Source organism: Oncorhynchus tshawytscha, linkage group LG27, assembly GCF_018296145.1.
Source record: "Oncorhynchus tshawytscha isolate Ot180627B linkage group LG27, Otsh_v2.0, whole genome shotgun sequence".
Taxonomy (NCBI): Eukaryota; Metazoa; Chordata; class Actinopteri; order Salmoniformes; family Salmonidae; genus Oncorhynchus; species Oncorhynchus tshawytscha.
Genome location: NC_056455.1, coordinates 3,605,381 through 3,630,171, shown reverse-complemented (window position 1 = coordinate 3,630,171; position 24,791 = coordinate 3,605,381). Strand labels below are relative to the sequence as shown.

At 42.6% G+C, this 24,791-nt stretch overlaps 1 protein-coding gene across 1 annotated transcript in view; it reads right to left on the bottom strand.

Annotated features, from left to right (window-relative positions):
* The window catches only part of LOC112225893 (corticotropin-releasing factor receptor 1-like), a 162,467-nt gene that overhangs the window by 22,393 nt on the left and 115,283 nt on the right, over positions 1 to 24,791 (bottom strand). The window contains exon 7 of the mRNA XM_024390012.2: positions 2,471 to 2,591. Coding sequence (XP_024245780.1) covers positions 2,471 to 2,591 — 121 coding nt within the window. The remainder of the gene's footprint in view (positions 1 to 2,470; positions 2,592 to 24,791) is intronic.

The following is a 24,791-nucleotide window of genomic DNA, read 5'->3' as shown; positions in this document are numbered from 1 at the left end:
ATAGTATTGTTGCATGCAGAACTGCTTTAATTCAGTGACATTTGTGGGTTTTCAAGTATGAACTGCTCAATTAAAGTCCTGCCACATCTCAATTGGGATTAGGTCTGGACTTTGACTAAGCCATTCCAAAACATCCAATGTGTTGCTTTTGAACCATTTTCATGACTTGATTGTGTGTTTTGGATCATTGTCTTGCTGCAGACATAATGGGACCCATCATGTCCAAAAGTTGACTCAAGTTTGCCAAAAAGCACCTGAAAGCACCTGAATGATCATCAAAAATGTATTATGGACAGATTAGTCAAAGGTATAACTTTTTGGACGAGATGGGTCCCATTATGCCTGGCAAAAACCAAACACTGCATTCCACAGTAAGAACCTTATACCAACGGTCAAGCATGGACGTGATAGTGTGATGGTTTGGGGATGCTTTGCTGCCTCGGGACCTGGATGACTTGCCTTAATTAAAGGAACTATGAATTTTGCTCTGTATCAGAGAGTTCTACAGGATAATGTCAGGCCATCCGCCTGTGAGCTGAAGCTGAAGCGCAGCTGGGTCATGCAGCAAGACAATTATCCAAAACATACAATCAAGTCATGGAAATGGTTCAAAAGCAACAAATTGGACGTTTTGGAATCGTGAATTTCTGCAGCAGGGTCTGGGAGACTAGTCAGGATCGAGGGAAAGATGTACAGATGTGCAAAGTACAGAGAGATCCTTGATGAAAACCTGCTCCAGAGCACTCAGGACAACGACCCTTATCACACAGCCAAGACAACACAGGAGTGGCTTCAGGACAAGTCTCTAAATGTCCTTGAGAGGCCCAGCCAGAGCCCGGACTTGATACCAGATCAAAAATCTCTGGAGAGACCTGAAAATAGCTGTGCAGCGATGCTCCCCACCCAACCTGGCAGAGCTTGAGAGTATCTGCAGAGAAGAATGGGAGAAACTCCCCAAATACAGGTGTGCCAAGCTTGTAGTGTCATACCCAAGAAGACACAAGGCTGTAATCGCTGCCAAAGGGGCTTCAACATAGTACTGAGTAAAGGGTCTGAATACTTATGTAAGTGTGATATTTCGGTTCTACATTTTTTACCCATTTGCAAAAATGTATAAAAACGAGTTTTTGCATTGTCATTATGGGTTATTGTGTGTAATTTTAGAGTAAGACTAACGTAACAAAATGTGGAAAAAGTTTCTAACATTTCATACATTTTGAATTTTCCAAATGTTCATGTCAATGGAATGTGGTCTAAGAAAAAACCCCAGAAAGAAACCTAATCAGTAAGTCATTGATCTTTAATTAACCCCACCCAAAACCTCCCAAAAGCAATCAATATATTATTTTATGAACTGACAACCGTTGACTTGTGCTGTTGCTTTTAACATATTACATGTTAGCCCTGACTTATGTACTATGCTGTGTTCCTCTGCAGGTCACTTGCTCCACAACCTAGCACAAATAATTAATTAAACGAGCCGTCAAGCCTTCGTCTTTCAACTGACAAGCAGAACTTCTCAAGGCTAATAGCTGACGGCAGCCATCTTGTTTCTTTTCAGAATAGAAGAAGAATAGATGGAGGAGGAGGGCTGACTTACTGGGTCACTTATTATTATTATTTTGTACCTTTTCCCCCTTTTTCTCCCCAATATCATGATATCCAATTGGTAGTTACAGTCTTGTCCCATCGCTGCAACTCCAGTATGGACTCAGAAGGACTTGCTAGAGCTCGATGGGACAAGGGATATCCCAGCCGGCAAAACCTCCCCTAACGTGGACGACGCTGGGCCAATTGTGCACTGCCTTATGGGTCTCTCGGTCACGGCCGGAATCGAGCCGGGATCTGTAGTGACGTCTGTAGTACTGCAGTGCCTTAGACCGCTACGCCACTCAGGAAGCCCCTGGGTCGCTTTGAGCGCGCTCAGCTTGCACAAGCAATAACATCAAGAGGCAGGCGAGCTGAGGGGTAATTAACAGTGAACCAGGACAACATGACAGTACTCCAAAGTTAGCTAGTTGTGTGTGTGTGTGTGTGTTATTTTGGTGTGGGGTGCATTTTGTGTGTGTTATTTTGGTGTGGGGTGCATGGTTTAGGTCCACTCATCCCCTTAGAGGGTAAGGTAAACACCAATAAATACACAGCCAGCAGCTCTTCTGTATGATCACCTACAACCTATGGTGAAGCACTTCTATCCTGATGGGAGTGGTTTCTTCCAGGATGACAATGCCCCCATCCACAGAGCCCAAGTGGTCACTGAATGGTTGTTTACCATATGCCTTGGCCATCTCAGTCACCCGATTTGAACACTTGCCAAGGCCCATTGAAGCTGTTTTAACGACTTTTGATGGCGCTCTATTAAGACACTTTATGATGGTGTTTCCTTTATTTTGACAGTTACCTGTATGTATATGTTTATTGCTTATAAAGTGGCCTGAAATGGATGTACAGTTAACTTCCCTGTACTCACCACATTGCTCTCGTGCACCTTAGGGTTCATGGTGAGCTGTACAACGAACCAAGTGGCGTTCCTCAGGATGAAAGCTGTGATCAGGTTCCAGTGGATGATGTTCCTCAAGCAGCGGATACTCCTGGTGGAAGAGAGGAGAAAAGAGGAAAGGGTAAGCACTGGTACCTATTAATTATACTGTACAGTGCAACTATCATTGCTATGCATCACATTGTGAATCTTTTGCAAAAAGATATGTATCACTGTTCTTGACGCCTAAGTCAATACGTTGCACTGTAATACTCCTGGTGGTAGAGGAGAGAACAGTGGCCAGGTTAAGGGTTGGTGGTATGTAGTATAATTGTTGCAGTGTTTGCAGTGAGTGCAGTTTTTCCTACTTCAGTATAATTATGACCTTTGAACCTAGTGCCAAAACATTTTTTTCTTACTACAACATTTTGAGGCGAGCACGACATTTCCTCATGCTATGCAGTATAATTTTGTTAATACATATGATGGAATGATGAATAATAGGACCATGATAAAAAGAGAGAAAGTTAAGAGATATTGGGGAAGTTTGTGTGTGTGAGTGTTTTTGGCACTATTAGTACAGTATGTGTAAGTCTGTGAGCGTGTGTGTGTGGGACTATGGCTGTGTGTGTGTGTGCGTGGCTTTGTGTGTGTACCACAATTTACATATTCCCTACAGTAAGTCTGAAGAGCTAGACAAGACTCCAGCAGGTGGTGTATCACTTTTTCTGTTCTGTTCTAACCACTTCATCCCACCTCCAGTGGCAAAGCAAACCACATCACAATAATCTTCCTTTACCCTCTAACGGTACAGTTGGGCAGGCTGATCAATCTTTTCCACAGGCCTCAGTATCACTAGCAGCCCAGCAGTTTCTTCAACCCACAGGAATGACTGATCGAATTGGACCAGCTAATGCATGGTTTATTAGATCAGTCAAGCTTGTAATTCACACAATTGGTGTACAAACTTGGAGGTAATAAGACACCAGTAAAGGAAAGCATCCAGGACCAGCAGGGCCCGGATTCACAAAACCTTCTTAAAGAATACATTTCTTTGTAAGCACCATTTTTTTCCTTAAGCTTATACTTAAACTACGAAAAGTTGCTATTCCTCAGTAAAGTTATTTGAAATGTTCTTAATGTTTGGGCTAGGGGGCAGCATTTTCACGTTCGGATGAAAAACGTGCCCAGAGTAAACTGCCTGCTACCCAGGCCCAAATGCTAATATATGCATATTATTACTAGTATTGGATAGACAACACTCTGAAGTTTCTAAAACTGTTTGAATTATGTCTGTGAGTATAACAGAACTGAGAAAACCTGAGAAAAATCCAACCAGGAAGTGGGAAATCTGAGGTTTGTAGTTTTTCAACTCATTGCCTATCGAATACACAGTGTCTATGGGGTCATATTTCACTTCCTGAGGCTTCCACTAGATGTCAACAGTCTGTAGAACCTTGTTTGATGTTTCTACTGTGAAGTAGCGAATGAGAGGTGATTGAGTAAGGTCTCTCCCATCTCTCTGGCATGAGTTGGTCATGCGCGCTCACGTGAGAGGTAGCTTGCGTTCCATTGCAATTCTAAAGAGGAGGAATAAAAAAAAAGGAAAGGAATTTTCCAAGTTTCTATGGACTGTAACAGAACTTTTTGACTTTTCGTCTGCACCTAGTGATCGCGCCTCATGGATTTTGATTACTGGGCTAAACATGCAAACAAAAAGGAGGTATTTGGACATAAATTATGGCATAAATTATGGACTTTATCGAACAAATCAAACATTTTATTGTGGAACTGGGATTCCTGGGAGTGCATTCTGATGAACATCATCAAAGGTAAGTGAATATTTATAATGCGACTTCTGTTGACTCCACAACATGGCAGATATCTGTTTGGCTTGTTTTGAAATCCGAGTGCTGTACTCAGATTATTGCATGGTGTGCTTTTTCCCAAAAATATTTTTTTGAAATCTGACACAACGGTTGCATTTTTTAAATTTCACCTTTATTTAACCAGGTAGGCAAATTGAGAACAAGTTCTCATTTACAATTGCGACCTGGCCAAGATAAAGCAAAGCAGTTCGACACATACAACGACACAGAGTTACACATGGAGTAAAACAAACATACAGTCAATAATACAGTATAAACAAGTCTATATACGATGTGAGCAAATGAGGTGAGATAAGGGAGGTAAAGGCAAAAAAAGGCCATGGTGGCAAAGTAAATACAATATAGCAAGTAAAACACTAGAATGTTAGATTTGCAGTGTAAGAATGTGCAAAGTAGAAATACAAATAATGGGGTGCAAAGGAGCAAATAAATAAATGAATTAATTAAATACAGTTGGGAAAGAGGTAGTTGTTTGGGCTAAATTATAGGTGGGCTATGTACAGGTGCAGTAATCTGTGAGCTGCTATGACAGTTGGTGCTTAAAGCTAGTGAGGGAGATAAGTGTTTTTCAGTTTCAGAGATTTTTGTAGTTCGTTCCAGTCATTGGCAGCAGAGAACTGGAAGGAGAGGCAGCCAAAGAAAGAATTGGTTTTGGGGGTGACTAGAGAGATATACCTGCTGGAGCGTGTGCTACAGGTGGGAGATGCTATTGTGACCAGCGAGCTGAGATAAGGGGGGACTTTACCTAGCAGGGTCTTGTCGATGACATGGAGTCAGTGGTTTGGCGACGAGTATGAAGCGAGGGCCAGCCAACGAGAGCGTACAGGTCGCAATGGTGGGTAGTATATGGGGCTTTGGTGACAAAACGGATTGCACTGAGATAGACTGCATCCAATTTGTTGAGTAGGGTATTGGAGGCTATTTTGTAAATGACATCGCCGAAGTCGAGGATTGGTAGGATGGTCAGTTTACAAGGGTATGTTTGGCAGCATGAGTGAAGGATGCTTTGTTGCGAAATAGGAAGCCAATTCTAGATTTAACTTTGGATTGGAGATATTTGATATGGGTCTGGAAGGAGAGTTTACAGTCTAACCAGACACCTAAGTATTTGTAGTTGTCCACGTATTCTAAGTCAGAGTCGTCCAGAGTAGTGATGTTGGACAGGCGGGCAGGTGTAGGTAGCGATCGGTTGAAGAGCATGCATTTCGTTTGACTTGTATTTAAGAGCAATTGGAGGCCACGGAAGGAGAGTTGTATGGCATTGAAGCTTGTCTGGAGGGTTGTTAACACAGTGTCCAAAGAATTGCCAGAAGTATACAGAATGGTGTCGTCTGCGTAGAGGTGGATCAGAGACTCACCAGCAGCAAGAGCGACATCATTGATGTATACAGAGAAGAGAGTCGGTCCCAAGAATTGAACCCTGTGGCGCCCCCATAGAGACTGCCAGAGGTCCGGACAGCAGACCCTCCGATTTGACACATTGAACTCTATCAGAGAAGTAGTTGGTGAACCAGGCGAGGCAATCATTTGAGAAACCAAGGCTGTTGAGTCTGCCGATGAGGATGTGGTGATTGACAGAGTCGAAAGCCTTGGCCAGATCAATGAATACGGCTGCACAGTAATGTTTCTTATCGATGGCGGTTAAGATATCGTTTAGGACCTTGAGCGTGGCTGAGGTGCACCCATGACCAGCTCTGAAACCAGATTGCATAGCAGAGAAGGTATGGTGAGATTCGAAATGGTCGGTAATCTGTTTGTTGACTTAGGGAGAAGTATTTCTATAATTCTGTGCATAATACTTGTATCTCTTATTAAAGTTTATTTAGAGTATTTCTGTAAATTGATGTGGCTCTCTGAAAATTCTCCGGATGTTTTCGAGGCACAACATTACTGACCATAAAGCGCCAATGTAAACTGAGATTTTTGGACATAAATATGAACTTTATCGAACAAAACATACATGTATTGTGTAACATGAAGTCCTATGAGTGTCATCTGATGAAGATCAAAGGTTAGTGATTCATTTTATCTCTATTTCTGCTTATTGAGACTACCCTCTTTGGCTGGAAAATGGCTGTATGTGTTTTTGTGACTAGGCTCTGCCCTAACATAATCATATGGTGTGCTTTCGCTGTAAAGCATTTTTGAAATCGGACACTGTGGGTAGATTAACAAGAAGTCAATCTTTAATTTGGTGTATTGCACATGTGAATGTTCCGCTAGCGGAACCCCTAGCCCTAACCAGTTTGAAGCTTCTTCCTATGTTTCTTCCTATTAAAAAAGTTATGAAGAAATTCGATTCTTGAAAATAATGTTCTTGGATTTTGTCTTGGAAATGTACTTAATTCCAAGAAAAGTAAACACTTGTCTTAAACCCACTGCAGTGAGAGAATAAGCTAACGAAAGCAGTTGTTTAAACCCCCTAGAGTCAATTGTCAGCACCCCACGGAACTATATTTAGAATAATAAAGAAATCCCCACGAAAATTAATCAGTTTAACTACAGATATCTGTGGAAGGTGACAGAGCTATTTATTTAACTAGGCAAGTCAGTATGCTTGTCTTCAGCAAACTGTTTGCGGGCTTTCTTGTGCATCATCTTTAGAAGAGGCTTCCTTCTGGGACGACAGCCATGCAGACCAATTTGATGCAGTGTATGGCGTATGGTCTGAGCACTGACAGGCTGACCCCCCACCCCTTCAACCTCTGCAGCAATGCTGGCAGCACTCATACGTCTATTTCCCAAAGACAACCTCTGGATATGACGCTGAGCACGTGCACTCAACTTCTTTGGTCGACCATGGCGAGGCCTGTTCTGAGTGGAACCTGTCCAGTTAAACCGCTGTATGGTCTTGGCCACCATGCTGCAGTTCAGTTTCAGGGTCTTGGCAATCTTCTTATAGCCCAGGCCATCTTTATGTAGAGCAACAATTATTTTTTTCAGATCCTCAGAGAGTTCTTTGCCATAAGGTGCCATGTTGAACTTCCAGTGACCAGTCAGTATGAGGGAGTGTGAGAGCGATGACACCAAATTTAACACATCTGCTCCCCATTTACACCTGAGACCTTGTAACACTAACGAGTCACATGACACCGGGGAGGGAAAATGGCTAATTGGGCCCAATTTGGACATGTTCACTTAGGGGTGTACTCACTTTTGTTGCCAGCGGTTTAGACATTAATGGCTGTGTGTTGAGTTATTTTGAGGGGACAGCAAATTTACACTGTTATACAAGCTGTACACTCACTACTTTATATTGTAGCAAAGTGTCATTTCTTCAGTTTTGTCACGTGAAAAGATATACTCAAATATTTATAAAAATGTGAGGGGTGTACTCACTTTTGTGACATACTGTACATATATATATTTTTTTACATACATACATCCATATACATACACAAACATTCATACCCCAAAATAATAATCTACACTAACTTAAATATACAAATAATAATTATATGTACACACACTGACACAAGCACCACAGAAGGCTGGTGGGAATCTAATTGGGAGAGCGGCCCACGGCTATGACAGAAGCAGAACGGCACAAAACACCAACTTGCTATCCAGGTGTCTTCGTCTGGCCCGCCCCAACCATCACCCCAAGTCCCCTGCAGGCAATACATAAATGGTATGGTAACAAGAATAATGTAAGATTTGAGAAATAAATAACGAAACTAAACAAAAATGGGGGAATATAAGTATATCCATCCGAAAGTGTCAATGATCAAACCTGGAAGGCCAATCAAACAGGCATCTCTCTGAAGTCCTACGAGAGATCAGTCGTCCAGCCGGAATGACAGTGAAATTAACGTTAAAGAAGAGCTCTGACCGCCCTCCATTGGTCGGCTCAGCATCTTACATGTTCGGTAGCGACAATAAACCTTCAGTCGGCATCCCTTGCTGAGACAGTTTCATACGTTTTCACCCGTTATGGCATAGTATGGATTCGAGTCCATGAGCAGACTCCAACACACATTGACAAGGCGCTCTAACCCGTACGGGGGATTGGCGTATATTCCTGTATAAACTTCTCTGCGTCCAAAACCGAGGAGAGACAAATCTTCTCACCGGAAGGCGGGGTAATTCTGAGTCTTGCAGGGAAGAGCAAGGCTGGGCGAAGATGGAGTTTGTAGAGTTTGGTCATGACATCTCCGTAGCCGGCGCGATGCTTTGCCACACCGGGAGCATACTCCTCATAGACACGGAAGGGATGTCCTTTATGTAACAGGTTACCCCTCATTCGAACCTCGCGCAGGATAAGATCCTTGGTCTTGAAACTGTGACAACAGATGATTACTGGGCGAAGCACTAGGACAAGAGAGCGATGTGCACGGTCCAGCTGGGGATCCCACGCCAAAACATCCAATCCCATTGCATCCCTCAATAGCTTGGCAAAGAAGTCGGTGGGGCGAGAGCCAGCCTCCATCCCCTCTGCCAGACCAACAACGCGAAGGTTATGATGTCTGGATCGGCCCTCCAGGTCGATCACTTTCTCAGAAACCCTCTGCACACTATCCTGCAAGGACGTGCATAGCTTCTCTAACTCGTAGATCCTACCAGCGTTGAATTCAGAAGCCTTCTCAAGGTCCACAATACTCTGGCCCTGTGAAGCAACCGTTCGAATGGTGCTCTCGATTTTGGTGTCCAGTTCAGCAATAGTAGCCTTAAAATCCTCAGCTATAGCAACACGTAGCTCTCCAAGAGCCCGGGTAAGTTCTGCAAGTGTCATGTTGTTACCTGTGCCTTCCGCCATGTCCGTCTCATTGTTTGGTGGGGAGGAGGCCTCCGATGAGGATTTGTCATCCTTTGGTCGCCTATTACTCGGCATGTTCATATAGAAAGTTACTAATATTGTATTAGAAAGAGACGTTTGTTGTAGAAAGTGCTGTAAAGTAGGTTAGATTGTTTCGCAATAAAGTTGCAGGAGCCTCTCTCACACACATCCGTTCACTCCAACATGCTAGCTCCACCCCCCAAAATATTGTTTTTGGGAGGGGATTTCCTTTAATAACTTTACCATGTTCAAAGGAATATTCAATATTTGTTTTTTTAATATTTACTAATCTACCGATAGGTGCCCTTCTTTGTGAGGCATTGGAAAAACTCCCTGGTCTTTGTGGTTGAATCTGTGTTTGAAATTCACTGCCCGACTGAGGGGTACAGAGATGAGACAGTCGTTAAGAAAATATATGTTAAAAACTATTATTGCACACAGAGTGAGTCCATGTAACTTATTATGTGACTTGTTAAGCAAATGTTTACTCCTGTATGTATGTATTTAGGCTTCCCATAACAAAGTGGTTGAATACTTATTGACTCAAGACATTTCAGCTTTTTGTTTTTAATTAATTTTGTTCCACTTTGAGATTATGGGTATTGTGTGTAGGCCAGTGACCCAAAAATATAAATTTTGTCCATTTTAAATTCAGGCTGTAACACAAGAAAATGTGAAAACAAGTAACGGGGTGTGAATACTTTCTGAAAACATGTATTGACAGCATTCCTCCCACTTTATACTACATTTTTAATGGCTCATTACATCATGTGTTTATTCAAAAACCTTTCCTACCAATGTAATACATGTGACAGAATGCACACTCAGCTAGATGACCTGTTTTTACCATGTTACAGTAAGTGGTTGTACAAGAGACGCACACACATGCACGGAGGCACATGCGCGCAAGTAAGCACGATTGTATGCACACATGGCTGACATAGCTACAGCTACACGGGTTCTGCCAAAAACAAAGCCCTTTAAGCTTTGGGGAAAAAAACATCTGAATTCCTAAATTATTAATGACTAATCCACCAGAGACGGTTTGGGGTACAGCCAATGTAGACATTGTCCTCTACCTTTCCCTCTCTTTATTTTTCTCTCACAAGAAACTTCACTAATTCCTTTGACCCCCCTGTGTGTCATCTTTCATTTTAACCCTCTCCTTCATTCACCCTCATTCCTTCTCCCTCTTTCAAAATGACCACTGTAATTTACTCCTCATTTTTACTCCTCTCTTCTTCACTCTCTCTCTTTCTGTCACCCACCTCATTCTATTTTTCTCTCTCTCCCCTCCCCCGTCTTTCTTCCTCTTCCTTTCTCTTCATCAGGCTGGACTACATTTCGGGAGGCAGTGGAGAGCGGACCCATGTTTCCGTATCCTCCCACTTCTCTTCCAATTATCCCTGACAAGGTATCGCTGGACAAGAGTTGTCCGAGTCAAGGGTTGCTGGCTCAGTTCCCATCAGGCATAACCTTACGTGTCTTACTATTCATATGTCAGCCAAAGAAAGGATCTGAAGCTCTAGAAATCTACCTCAATTCTATTTACAGATGCACTTTCATGGAGATCTCAGAGCCAAAACAAGGATCCCAAATGGCACTCTATTCCCTTTGTTGTGCACTACTTTTGACCACGTGCCCTGGACTGCGATGGTCTGCGATGGTCTTCTTGAGGAGAAAACATTTTGAAATAGCTGGTAGGTATGCCGAGTTATACAAGTGTGTTATGTTTCCAATTAAGTAGATATTTGAGAAGTCCGGGGGCTGACCCATCAAATCCTATTAAATTAAAGAGACTTAAAAGCATTCTAGAGGACTAATATTTTAAGTATAGACACTCACATAAACCCAAAATATCTGGTGTGTGTCATACAGGAAATGTCACTTTTAATCTGAAATCAAAACACTGAGGGGGTTGAGGTTTCAGAATGTGTCTTTTTGGGGAGTATATGTAGATAGTCTATTGTTGAGAGAGTATCTAGGCATGGACAGAAACACACACATACTTTCAAAATGATGATCTTAAATCAAACACACCTTGAAAGGCATACACACATGCACACTGTACGCAGAGCCCCTGGTCGTCACAGCTCTCCATAGAGAAGTGCCTCGGAGGGATTGCGTTAGAGCAAGCACATTTATTTATTTTAAAGTGCAGGCTTCAGAGGAACAAATTAGAATATAAGAGTCATCAAAGTGATTCTTTGATTTATTTGCCTCTGCATATCAATGTAGGTAATAAGGGAAACAGAATGGCCCTGAAGAGGAAAGCAATACAGGGCTTGGATGGAACTCTGTGCTCTGTGGAGCTGTGAGAGCAAAAGGTTGGCCTGAAAATGAACTTTATCATTATTCTTTTCATTTTAATTTGATTAATAGTGAGGCACTTCATGTCATTTCACAGGCAATTTCAGCTTTTTGTCATTAGAAAAGTGACAGAGATAAATATTACGAGAAAGTGGGAGAAGGGAGAGTTAGGGAGTGAGGGAGGACAAAGTGAAGATACATTATGAAAAGAACAATAAATGCAGAAACTCAATTTGCGATTCTCATCTCAGGGGCCTAAACATATTTACAGTGTTTCTTGAATGTGCCAGATTGCCCAGTGCACGGTTTATTCATTGGGGAGTACTGACTGTAAGCACACTACCAATTTACAGGGTATGCAAATATATGAGGGAGAAAGATATGATGCTTCAGTAACTTTAGGTCACACATTGATTAAGGACACAGTGATTCTGTGTGACCAGTCAGTAGAGCATGGCACTTGCAACACCAAGGTTTGAGGGTTCAATGCCACTGGGGCCACCCGTACACCAAATGTATGCACGCACAACTGGTTAAAAGCGTCTGCTAAACGGGCTATATTACAACTTCAGTAAGTCCCCTTTTTTGCCTTCAAGAGAATAAAAACACCATATTCTTAGGATATAAACCATATCCGAACAAACCTCTTTCTGTCAAACTTTAACAAGAGTTTTACAATGGTAGAAATGAACTGGAACGAAAACAGTCACAGTTGTTTTTCGAGAATCTAAAACAGGATTTTTTCCCCCTAAATCGTCAGAACATCTCCAGCTGGTTTACACAAAGGAAAGTTCTCAGGACCAATGCCCTCCAACGTGTGTCTCTCTCTCTCTCTAATAGAGGTGATATGACTGCCAAAGATGGACAGTGGCGAGATGTCTTCAGGGGACTGAGGTTCCAAGGTTCTGGATGCATCCCAATTGGCACCCTATTCCCTTTATACGTAGTGCACTACTTTTGATTAGGGCTCTGGTACTAGGTACTTTTGACCAGAATATGGGGGCCATTTATCTCTAATAAGAACAAATCAAATCGTATTGGTCACATACACATATTTACCAGATGTTATGGCGGGTGTAGCGAGATGCTTGTGCGATATGCCACCACAGTCAAGATGTTGCCTAGCTCCATGAATGACGAGAGTAACTCTACATACTAAATTATCAGACACATCCACACCACCAGCAGTGCTGTAGCCTTTATCTAAATTAAGTGGTGATTGGGAGAAACATGCTTTTCTGGATGGGGCCCCAGGCTACATGGTGAGGTTCATAATTTGTTATTAACATGCACACACACACCAGCCTGGCCTCAGAGCCATGTAAAACATACTTTACATAGTTCTGAGCACCTGCAAGACATGTGATACATACTAATGGTCTAGCTACTTCCGACAGAAACAAAAGTAGGGAGGTTGGTCAGAGAGGATGGGTAAGTGCAATGCCCAAAAAAGTAGTGCACTACGTACAGTGGGGCAAAAAAGTATTTAGTCAGCCACCAATTGTGCAAGTTCTCCCACTTAAAAAGATGAGAGGCCTGTAATTTTCATAATAGGTACACTTCAACTATTACAGACAAAATGAGAAAAAAAATCCAGAAATCACATTGTAGGATTTTTTAATGAATTTTTTTGCAAATTATGGTCACCCTGAACACACCATCCCCACTGTCAAACATGGTGGTGGCAGCATCATGGTTTGGGCCTGCTTTTCTTCAGCAGGGACAGGGAAGATGGTTAAAATTGATGGGAAGATGGATGGAGCCAAATACAGGACCATTCTGGAAGAAAACCTGATGGAGTCTGCAAAAGACCTGAGACTGGGACGGAGATTTGTCTTCCAACAAGACAATGATCCAAAACATAAAGCAAAATCTACAATGGAATGGTTCAAAAATAAACATATCCAGGTGTTAGAATGGCCAAGTCAAAGTCCAGACCTGAATCCAATCGAGATTCTGTGGAAAGAACTGAAAACTGCTGTTCACAAATGCTCTCCATCCAACCTCACTGAGCTCGAGCTGTTTTGCAAGGAGGAATGGGAAAAAATGTCAGTCTCTCGATGTGCAAAACTGATAGAGACATACCCCAAGCGACTTACAGCTGTAATCGCAGCAAAAGGTGGCGCTACAAAGTATTAACTTAAGGGGGCTGAATAATTTTGCACGCCAAATTTTCAGTTTTTGATTTGTTAAAAAAGTTTGAAATATCCAATAAATGTCGTTCCACTTCATGATTGTGTCCCACTTGTTTTTGATTCTTCACAAAAAAATACAGTTTTATATCTTTATGTTTGAAGCCTGAAATGTGGCAAAAGGTAGCAAAGTTCAAGGGGGCCGAATACTTTCACAAGGCACTGTAACTAAAGCAGTTCACCAGAACAGGATATTGTGCATTTCAACAACCATAGTCCATCCACAACATGCAACGTGCACTGGAATCACCTAATCGTTTCCTGTGTGTTGTGACAATAGTAATTAATAGGGAACTCAAATTTGTGTGTGCATGTGTATATACTGTATGTAAGTTTGCAGATGGAAAAGGTACCCAATCGTCATACTTGAGTAAATGTAAAGATACATTAATAGAAAATGGCTCAAGTAAAAGTGAAAGTCACCCATAAAAGACTACTTGAGTAAAAGTCTAAAAGTATTTGGTTTTAAATATACTTAAGTATCAAAAGTAAAAGTATAAATTATTTCACGTTCTTTATAGTAAGCAAACCAGACGGCATAATTGTAATAAAAAATTTAAAAAACTAAGACAGCCAGAGGCACACTCCAACACGTAGACATATTTTACAAACGAAGCATGAATGTTAAGTTCGTCTGCCAGATCAGAGGCAGTAGGGATGACCAGGGATGTTCTGACACTTTTGGGTGTCAGGGAAAACGTATGGTGTAAAAATTACATACTCTTTTTTTAGGAATGTAGTGAAGTAAAGTAGTCAAAAATATAAATAGTGAAGTACAGATACCCAAAACTACTTAAATAGTACTTTAAAGGCCTCCCGGGTGGGGCAGTGGTTAAGGGTGCTGTACTGCAGCGCCAGCTGTGCCACCAGAGACTCTGGGTTCGCGCCCAGGCTCTGTCGTAACCGGGTTAGGGAGGGTTTGGCCGGTAGGGTTATCCTTGTCTCATCGTGCACCAGCGACTCCTGTGGCGGGCCGGGTGCAGTGCACACTAACCAAGGATGCCAGGTGCACAGTGTTTCCTCTGACACATTGGTGAGGCTGGCTTCCGGGTTGGATGTGCACTGTGTTAAGAAGCAGTGCGGCTTGGTTGGGTTGTGTATCGGAGGACGCATGACTTTCAACCTTCGTCTCTCCCGAGCCCGTACGGGAGTTGTAGCGATGAGACAAGACAGTAGCTACTAACAATTGGATACCATGAAATTGGGAAAAAAAAGGGGTAAAAAAATAAAAATAATAGTACTTTAAAGTATTTTTACTTAACTGTGTGTGTGTTATATGGCATAAATCAAATAATTAGAAATGAGATATTCTCTGAATCACTAACTTCCAGCATAATGAGATGATGAACATGTGAGTTCAGTACTCAGCAGAGAGATATAGGCAGTTGTCCCTTCCTTGGCTTTTTAAAATTTAGGCTTACAACAAGTTCCAGTCTTGGTAAAGAAGAGAATAATTATGTCCTTTATGATATACCAGCATTACCTGATAAAGTGATCCTGTAATCAGTATAAACGAGTATTGACTGGTTCTTTCAGTCAATTTCTATTAATGTGTATTACAAAATACACCACTAACCCAGATAGCAGAAATGGGGTCTGTTGAGCCATTAATAAGTATTATTTAATCCCCCAACGTCAAATACATTGACGAACAATCATCACTTGTTTGCACTAGAGTCAAGTCAGCAATCTGTGTGATTAGTTAGTGTATCTGCTTGCTCAACAGCAGGCTATAGGACTTGACCTTTTCAGGAGGAGGTAATGCTGGAGTGTGCGTGGGACATGGGAATTGTATCTGTGAGTCATGTGTTTGTGTGTGTGTGAGAGAGTGCAGGTTACCCATCGAGATAATGACTTGCCTTAGGTGGGTCACCGGGTCTCTAAATGGTCTCTCTATAAACACTCGATGCCCAAAACTACCTTGCCCTCAAGGGCAAGAGTACCCGGGTATTGAAGCAAAGTAGCATAATCAATGGTCCCATGTTGTTCCAGGATGCCTTGAAGGTTGTCACAAATTACTCCCATCACCTTAATCATCAAGAAGTCTCTTTATGGAGCTGTAAGGATTATTAAAGGCATGAATTCAATCTCCTCAGCCTCTTCGCTTCTCTAGCCATCAGCTTTGCCCTTGACGTAGTTTGTATGCAACATTCTTTACCTTTTTTTGGAAGGTGCTACAGTTTGAAGTCCTATACCATGTTATTAGTACTATGGTCAGGGTAGAATTAATTTTAAAAGTCATTAGTGAAGCAAAGTGAAATTAGACAGACACTTGGCTAAGATCCATTAAACCAAATGAAGACCGAACATAGCACCATGGCTACCCCAGGAAGCCCTTTGAAGTACTAATAAGCAGTGGGCTGAAGGCTCTTTTCACACATCTCTGAGCTTTTGTAAAAAAGAAAGAGGGATCAGGGACCCCCCTCTGGAGAAAAAAAACACATGCCATATCGCTGTTAAAACGAGCCTGTAATCGTCCCCTTTAAGTAACCGCAAAAGTGCCTTGGTTTATAATGAGGACATTGCTAAGTTGGGTAGAAATGTTGTGGTACAGTATCTCTACAGCTATTTGATTTTCCTGTTTGGTAGCAGACTTTTGTCCCTTTCAACAGGGAGCTGTATTTATGTCAATGATTTGCAGCTTGATTCAACGCGGATGTTATGTTCATGCTCGCACCGTGGCAACAAAGGTCTTTAACAACGTGTTTGAACTGGACCTCTGCAAACCGGCTCTAATGGAGTGGACCTCTGCAAACCGGCTCTAATGGAGTGGACCTCTGCAAACCGGCTCTAATGGAGTGGACCTCTGCAAACCGGCTCTAATGGAGTGGACCTCTGCAAACCGGCTCTAATGGAGTGAACTAAAGCAAAGTTAATATAAAAAATCAGACCATGCTGAAACATTGACTGGCACTAGGCTAGACAACTTTTCGTCTGATGCGTTGGATGCCAGCCAGCGCCAGGTGAACTGTGACAATCACTGCCAGGCACCACTCCAACTGTCACACGTCACACTAGGATGCTCGCTCTGAAAGTGGGCGTGCAGCTGCTTTGGGATCCCAAAGTTCCACCACGTTTGTTCCAAGGGAGAACAGTGGCTTTATGTCTTACACTTTATTATATGTATAGTATCGCATATTTGAGGGGGTTTGAGTTGCTGTACAGCCCTTGGCTCTGTGCTGAGTGGATCCTTACTACATTTGATCTCAAAGGCCGAGTGGTACAGTAGACCGCGAACCCCTTTCCACATCACCCCAGTGCCTTTCATCTTTCTGGCTTATCTCTTGGTTGATTTTTCTCTACCAGGGAGTCCTGTATCTTCACTATGCACATTCCTGAAAGCAGCAGCATTTCCTGTTTCATGCTTGAAATGAGGCACTTTCACAGCAGAGACTGTTTAAGTCCATCCCCTTCATTTGCAGTTACTACTGATCCTTTGATTTGGATGCCATTTTAAAGCCAAAGCATTGGGAACTCGAGGGTAATTTTACACAGCCCGAGGGAAATGTTTAAGGACACAAGGATGGTTACTATTCTTCTTCAAACCCCTTCCCCACTGTGAATGAACTAGGACAGCGTCATGGGCATTTTGCTGCAAACCAACCTGTTCTTGGAGCATTTCGTATTATTCGGTTTGGTTACATAAGACTGTTTGGTTTATTTAAGGCAAAAATGAAAGGAAGGTGGTTGATCGGGTGGATAGGTAGGCATATAGTGGGAATGTCTAGCCACTCAAAGGTTGCGAGTTTGAATATTATCACGGACAACTTTTGCGTTTTACTACTTTTTGGCAACTTTGCAACTACTTAGCATGTTAGCTAACCCTTCCCCTAACCTTTACCCTTTTAGCTAACCCTTCCCCTATCCCTTGTTTAATTATTTAACCTAACTCCTTAACTTAACCCTAACCCCTAGCCTAGCAATGTTAGTGAGCTAACTAACATTAGCCACCTAGCTAGAATTGTTTGCTAATTCGTAACATATAATATGAATTGTAATTCATAACATATCATACTAAATGTGTGATGGACGAATGAATACATACTATAGCATATCATACTAAACAGAGAGTCTCAGATTTACACACAAAATAATACGAAATTCTCAGAGACCAGGTTGTATCAACACCTGCTCCTTTTACTGTTAAGATCCGGCAAAGATACTGGCTAGCTACGTGAATAACGCCTCTGTCGTTTTCACAACGGGGTTTTCCATTAGTGGATGACAGCAGTGCTGCTCTGCTTGTCCTTTTCCCACTGACGCAGATCCCCCCCCTGGTGTGTTTCACAGTCCAAATGGCATATCATTGCGTTGGTAACACCCTGCCAGTGCAGTGCTGGGATCCTGGGTCTGTTCGCTGTCGGTGCGTTTCTCAGTTCACTGGGGACCTGAAGGAAGCTGGCCAGGGGCCATCACTTCACACTGAGACCATGTGTCTCTGAGGTCTGTAGCCTCCTGTCCTTCACATCCCCTGTCTCTTCATCCTGCTGCTACGTCAGCATGGATGGGAATAGAAACCACCAGGTCCTCCTAGTTCAGGATCAGTGGAAAGTCACTGATAATCTAAACGAGTTGTTTCCCTGATATTTTTCTCCTTTTTCGTAATCACTTAAGTGTTAAAATAATTGACAAATCATGAAGTTTACAAAGTCTCCAAGTGGTGGCAATTACACAACTATATATCCATGCGTGTAACTCGAACGTAATGTAGGTCCGCCCAATTCTATATAATTAGATAAATGTCCGCTGAAGTTCCCACACATACAACTATAAGCCCTCGTCCCATACGAAAGCACCTTTACCTCTTTTACACGAGTCTGTATATTTCAGTGCTCGGCAGCATCAAATCAAATGTCACCGAGTGTGAGTAAAAGGAGAGGTGAAGCATAAGGGTCCTTCCGTGGATGCTTTGTCTACGACTCAGACTCAGTAATACTGTTCACAGTGCGTTGGGTGCCTTAATTCAACGAGGCTTGAACAAGTAGGCATGGCAACGTGTTTAACCCTTTTCTTACCGTCGTGTTGCCTGTCTGGAAATAACCTCAAGTCATTCAATCTAAACTTGTCCGCACACTAAACTAGGCCCGGGGTCTTCCCTGGGTTTGAATAGGAGGTTTAGGACTATCCAAACAAAAGTGTTACCGAAGCTAATGTGCAGACACAAAACCTCTTAAATGTGGTTTCCTTGGCCGAGCTACCCAAACAATCTGCATGCTTTGAGGGCACTTAAACGGTACAGCAAAGGTGTACATGATTAAAGAGGAGTTTATACACTCATGAGTGACAATGATGTGCATTGTCTTTTAACTGTACAATGCACTCGGGCAGTGAAGCTATTTAGATTAATCTCGGTAATCAGTCCTGAAGAGCAGATTAGAGAGGATATAAAATTATATATAAAAATAACTCTGTTTTTATGGGTGTGAAAAAAACAGCCCCTTTTGTCTTTCGATTTTACGCCAAAAGACATTGAAGGCCTATAATCTATCAAAGTGAGGCATGTGAATGAGAAAGTACTCCTTTCAGGGACTTCTGTCGTTACAGTACGTACAATGTATGACTCACACAGCTACCATTCTCCTGTGAGAGGTCTATACCCATGAAGTAGCTAGGGGGGCTTTAGAGACAACAAAAAATATTTTTTTTGTGTATGAAACATTAAAAAGGACACCTTTGTCACAGCCTGATAAAATGAAAATATAAAACAGGCCCTGATTCCAGCGAGTTCAGCCCATGTGTGGAGAGGGAGTAATGAAGTCTCAGGGTGTGTGTGTGTCCATCCCAGACATCTGTTCCCGCTAGCTCTTTCATTTCAGTTAAGGAAGTAAACAGTAGACCAGCGCCGGCCGGCCTGTCTGCTACTTTACAATTTTAGCCGTTCCTCTCTATTTCTACATACAGTACGACCAATTGCAATATCTTCATGACACAGCGCTGGCTATATTAGCCGAGAGGGTAAGAGGTTAATAAACAGGACACTGATGTCGAAGATGTAACTATTCAAACCAGATTGAGCCTAAAAAAATACTCCTCTGTTGTCTCAACTCAAATGAGACTTCCTGATTGGAGATATTGAAGCAGTGAGACAGTATCTTGCTGACATTAATCGGAGCAGATGAATCCGGGATAATCTGTTCTAAACAATCTCTTACACTATATGTTTAATCTCAGAGTCCAGATAATCTGTGTTGGTGTGGCCTTTGAGAAAACAGAGACGGGCGGTTTTTGGCTGACTGACATGTTGGGTTGTTAGTGACATGCTGTTTGTCACCTATTACTGCTTTCACCACCACACAATGCCTTAACTGGTCAACACCTTTCCAAACAGATGTCATTTCAGCATCTAGTTTTGGTTTACATTTGGTTGAGTTGTTAACTAACGTAAATAAAAATGTAAAAATCACCATGTCATTGGATTGAGGTTAAAAGATTGCTGGAAAAAAAATACAAAATTACCTTACGTTGATTACCCCCGCCCCCCCCACCCCCAACAAGTTTTTCCCCAGCAGGTGAGCCATGGGAGTCCAGAATGAAACACAATCACTCTCCTCTCTTTGAGTCTGAGTGGATTTGTCGGTGTCAGTGTGTGTGTTTCCGTGTTTGTGTGTGTGTTTGTGCGTGCCTGTGTGTGTGTTTCCGTGTTTGTGTGTGTGTTTGTGCGTGCCTGTGTGTGTGTGTGTGAATGTATTTGAATAATACACCCCACTCCAGCAGGACACACTTCCCTAATATGCTTAACACATACAGGACAGAACCGAACAGGGCTGCATCACACCTAGGTCGAATCAGCGCTGCACTATATTCACCACCTCATTCAATTTAGACATTGATGGGTCATGACAGACCATGCACTGTCTGCAGGGTTGAGGGCCGGGCTGGTGGTATACGTCATGACATATTCCCCCCTGGTGAGTGACAATTATCGAGCACAAGAATGTGGCTCCTGTCAACTGAGCCATGAAGTTACATGAATCTTGGCAGGATTATTATAGAGTGTTCTGAACTATGGATTTATGGTATTTTCTTCTCGGTTTTGTACTGTAATGTTTCATGTTGTATTGGATTTAGTATGAAACACTTAGCCGTAACCGAGACTAAGGGGTTGTGTGGGTGTGACACCAGAACATCGGATGTGTTGACATGGTGAAGGAACGTGTTGGGTGGTGGGTGTCGTGTTGTTATCTGTTTCTGTTATATGATGTGTTGACATGGTGAAGGAACGTGACAGGCGGGTGTCGTGTTGTTATCTGTTATATGATGTGTTGACATGGTGAAGGAACGTGACAGGTGGGTGTCGTGTTGTTATCTGTTATATGATGTGTTGACATGGTGGAGGAACGTGACAGGTGGGTGTCGTGTTGTTATCTGTTTCTGTTATATGATGTGTTGACATGGTGGAGGAACGTGACAGGTGGGTGTCGTGTTGTTATCTGTTTCTGTTATATGATGTGTTGACATGGTGAAGGAACGTGACAGGTGGGTGTCGTGTTGTTATCTGTTATATGATGTGTTGACATGGTGGAGGAACGTGACAGGTGGGTGTCGTGTTGTTATCTGTTATATGATGTGTTGACATGGTGAAGGAACGTGACAGGTGGGTGTCGTGTTGTTATCTGTTTCTGTTATATGATGTGTTGACATGGTGGAGGAACGTGACAGGTGGGTGTCGTGTTGTTATCTGTTTCTGTTATATGATGTGTTGACATGGTGAAGGAACGTGACAGGTGGGTGTCGTGTTGTTATCTGTTATATGATGTGTTGACATGGTGGAGGAACGTGACAGGTGGGTGTTGTGTTGTTATCTGTTATATGATGTGTTGACATGGTGAAGGAACGTGACAGGTGGGTGTCGTGTTGTTATCTGTTATATGATGTGTTGACATGGTGGAGGAACGTGACAGGTGGGTGTCGTGTTGTTATCTGTTTCTGTTATATGATGTGTTGACATGGTGGAGGAACGTGACAGGTGGGTGTCGTGTTGTTATCTGTTTCTGTTATATGATGTGTTGACATGGTGAAGGAACGTGACAGGTGGGTGTCGTGTTGTTATCTGTTATATGATGTGTTGACATGGTGAAGGAACGTGACAGGTGGGTGTCGTGTTGTTATCTGTTATATGATGTGTTGACATGGTGAAGGAACGTAACAGGTGGGTGTCGTGTTGTTATCTGTTTCTGTTATATGATGTGTTGACATGGTGGAGGAACGTGACAGGTGGGTGTCGTGTTGTTATCTGTTTCTGTTATGTGATGTGTTGACATGGTGAAGGAACGTGTTGGGTGTCGTGTTGTTATCTGTTTCTGTTATGTGATGTGTTGACATGGTGGAGGAACGTGACAGGTGGGTGTCGTGTTGTTATCTGTTATATGATGTGTTGACATGGTGGAGGAACGTGACAGGTGGGTGTCGTGTTGTTATCTGTTATATGATGTGTTGACATGGTGAAGGAACGTGACAGGTGGGTGTCGTGTTGTTATCTGTTTCTGTTATATGATGTGTTGACATGGTGAAGGAACGTGACAGGTGGGTGTCGTGTTGTTATCTGTTTCTGTTATATAATGTGTTGACATGGTGGAGGAACATGACAGGTGGGTGTCGTGTTGTTATCTATTTCTGTTATATGATGTGTTGACATGGTGAAGGAACGTGACAGGTGGGTGTCGTGTTGTTATCTGTTATATGATGTGTTGACATGGTGGAGGAACATGACAGGTGGGTGTCGTGTTGTTATCTGTTATATGATGTGTTGACATGGTGGAGGAACGTGACAGGTGGGTGTCGTGTTGTTATCTGTTATATGATGTGTTGACATGGTGAAGGAACGTGACAGGTGGGTGTCGTGTTGTTATCTGTTTCTGTTATATGATGTGTTGACATGGTGGAGGAACGTGACAGGTGGGTGTCGTGTTGTTATCTGTTTCTGTTATATGATGTGTTGACATGGTGGAGGAACGTGACAGGTGGGTGTCGTGTTGTTATCTGTTATATGATGTGTTGACATGGTGAAGGAACGTGACAGGTGGGTGTCGTGTTGTTATCTGTTATATGATGTGTTGACATGGTGAAGGAACGTGACAGGTGGGTGTCGTGTTGTTATCTGTTATATGATGTGTTGACATGGTGAAGGAACGTGACAGGTGGGTGTCGTGTTGTTATCTGTTATATGATGTGTTGACATGGTGAAGGAACGTGACAGGTGGGTGTCGTGTTGTTATCTGTTATATGATGTGTTGACATGGTGGAGGAACGTGACAGGTGGGTGTCGTGTTGTTATCTGTTTCTGTTATATGATGTGTTGACATGGTGAAGGAACGTGACAGGTGGGTGTCGTGTTGTTATCTGTTTCTGTTATATGATGTGTTGACATGGTGGAGGAACGTGACAGGTGGGTGTCGTGTTGTTATCTGTTTCTGTTATATGATGTGTTGACATGGTGAAGGAACGTGACAGGTGGGTGTCGTGTTGTTATCTGTTATATGATGTGTTGACATGGTGAAGGAACGTGACAGGTGGGTGTCGTGTTGTTATCTGTTTCTGTTATATGATGTGTTGACATGGTGGAGGAACGTGACAGGTGGGTGTCGTGTTGTTATCTGTTATATGATGTGTTGACATGGTGAAGGAACGTAACAGGTGGGTGTCGTGTTGTTATCTGTTTCTGTTATATGATGTGTTGACATGGTGGAGGAACGTGACAGGTGGGTGTCGTGTTGTTATCTGTTATATGATGTGTTGACATGGTGGAGGAACGTGACAGGTGGGTGTTGTGTTGTTATCTGTTTCTGTTATATGATGTGTTGACATGGTGAAGGAACGTGACAGGTGGGTGTCGTGTTGTTATCTGTTCTGTTATATGATGTGTTGACATGGTGGAGGAACGTGACAGGTGGGTGTCGTGTTGTTATCTGTTATATGATGTGTTGACATGGTGAAGGAACGTGTTGGGTGGTGGGTGTCGTGTTGTTATCTGTTTCTGTTATATGATGTGTTGACATGGTGAAGGAACGTGACAGGTGGGTGTCGTGTTGTTATCTGTTATATGATGTGTTGACATGGTGAAGGAACGTGTTGGGTGGTGGGTGTTGTGTTGTTATCTGTTTCTGTTATATAATGTGTTGACATGGTGAAGGAACGTGACAGGTGGGTGTCGTGTTGTTATCTGTTATATGATGTGTTGACATGGTGGAGGAACGTGACAGGTGGGTGTCGTGTTGTTATCTGTTATATGATGTGTTGACATGGTGGAGGAACGTGACAGGTGGGTGTCGTGTTGTTATCTGTTATATGATGTGTTGACATGGTGAAGGAACGTGACAGGTGGGTGTCGTGTTGTTATCTGTTTCTGTTATATGATGTGTTGACATGGTGGAGGAACGTGACAGGTGGGTGTCGTGTTGTTATCTGTTATATGATGTGTTGACATGGTGAAGGAACGTGACAGGTGGGTGTCGTGTTGTTATCTGTTTCTGTTATATGATGTGTTGACATGGTGAAGGAACTTGACAGGTGGGTGTCGTGTTGTTATCTGTTTCTGTTATATGATGTGTTGACATGGTGAAGGAACGTGTTGGGTGGTGGGTGTCGTGTTGTTATCTGTTTCTGTTATATGATGTGTTGACATGGTGAAGGAACGTGTTGGGTGGTGGGTGTCGTGTTGTTATCTGTTTCTGTTATATGATGTGTTGACATGGTGAAGGAACGTGACAGGTGGGTGTCGTGTTGTTATCTGTTATATGATGTGTTGACATGGTGGAGGAACGTGACAGGTGGGTGTCATGTTGTTATCTGTTATATGATGTGTTGACATGGTGGAGGAACGTGACAGGCTGGTGTCGTGTTGTTATCTGTCATATGATGTGTTGACATGGTGGGGGAACGTGACAGGTGGGTGTTGTGTTGTTATCTGTTATATGATGTGTTGTTATGGTGGAGGAACGTGACAGGTGGGTGTTGTGTTGTTATCTGTTTCTGTTATATGATGTGTTGACATGGTGGAGGAACGTGACAGGTGGGTGTCGTGTTGTTATCTGTTATATGATGTGTTGACATGGTGGAGGAACGTGACAGGTGGGTGTCGTGTTGTTATCTGTTTCTGTTATATGATGTGTTGACATGGTGGAGGAACGTGACAGGTGGGTGTCGTG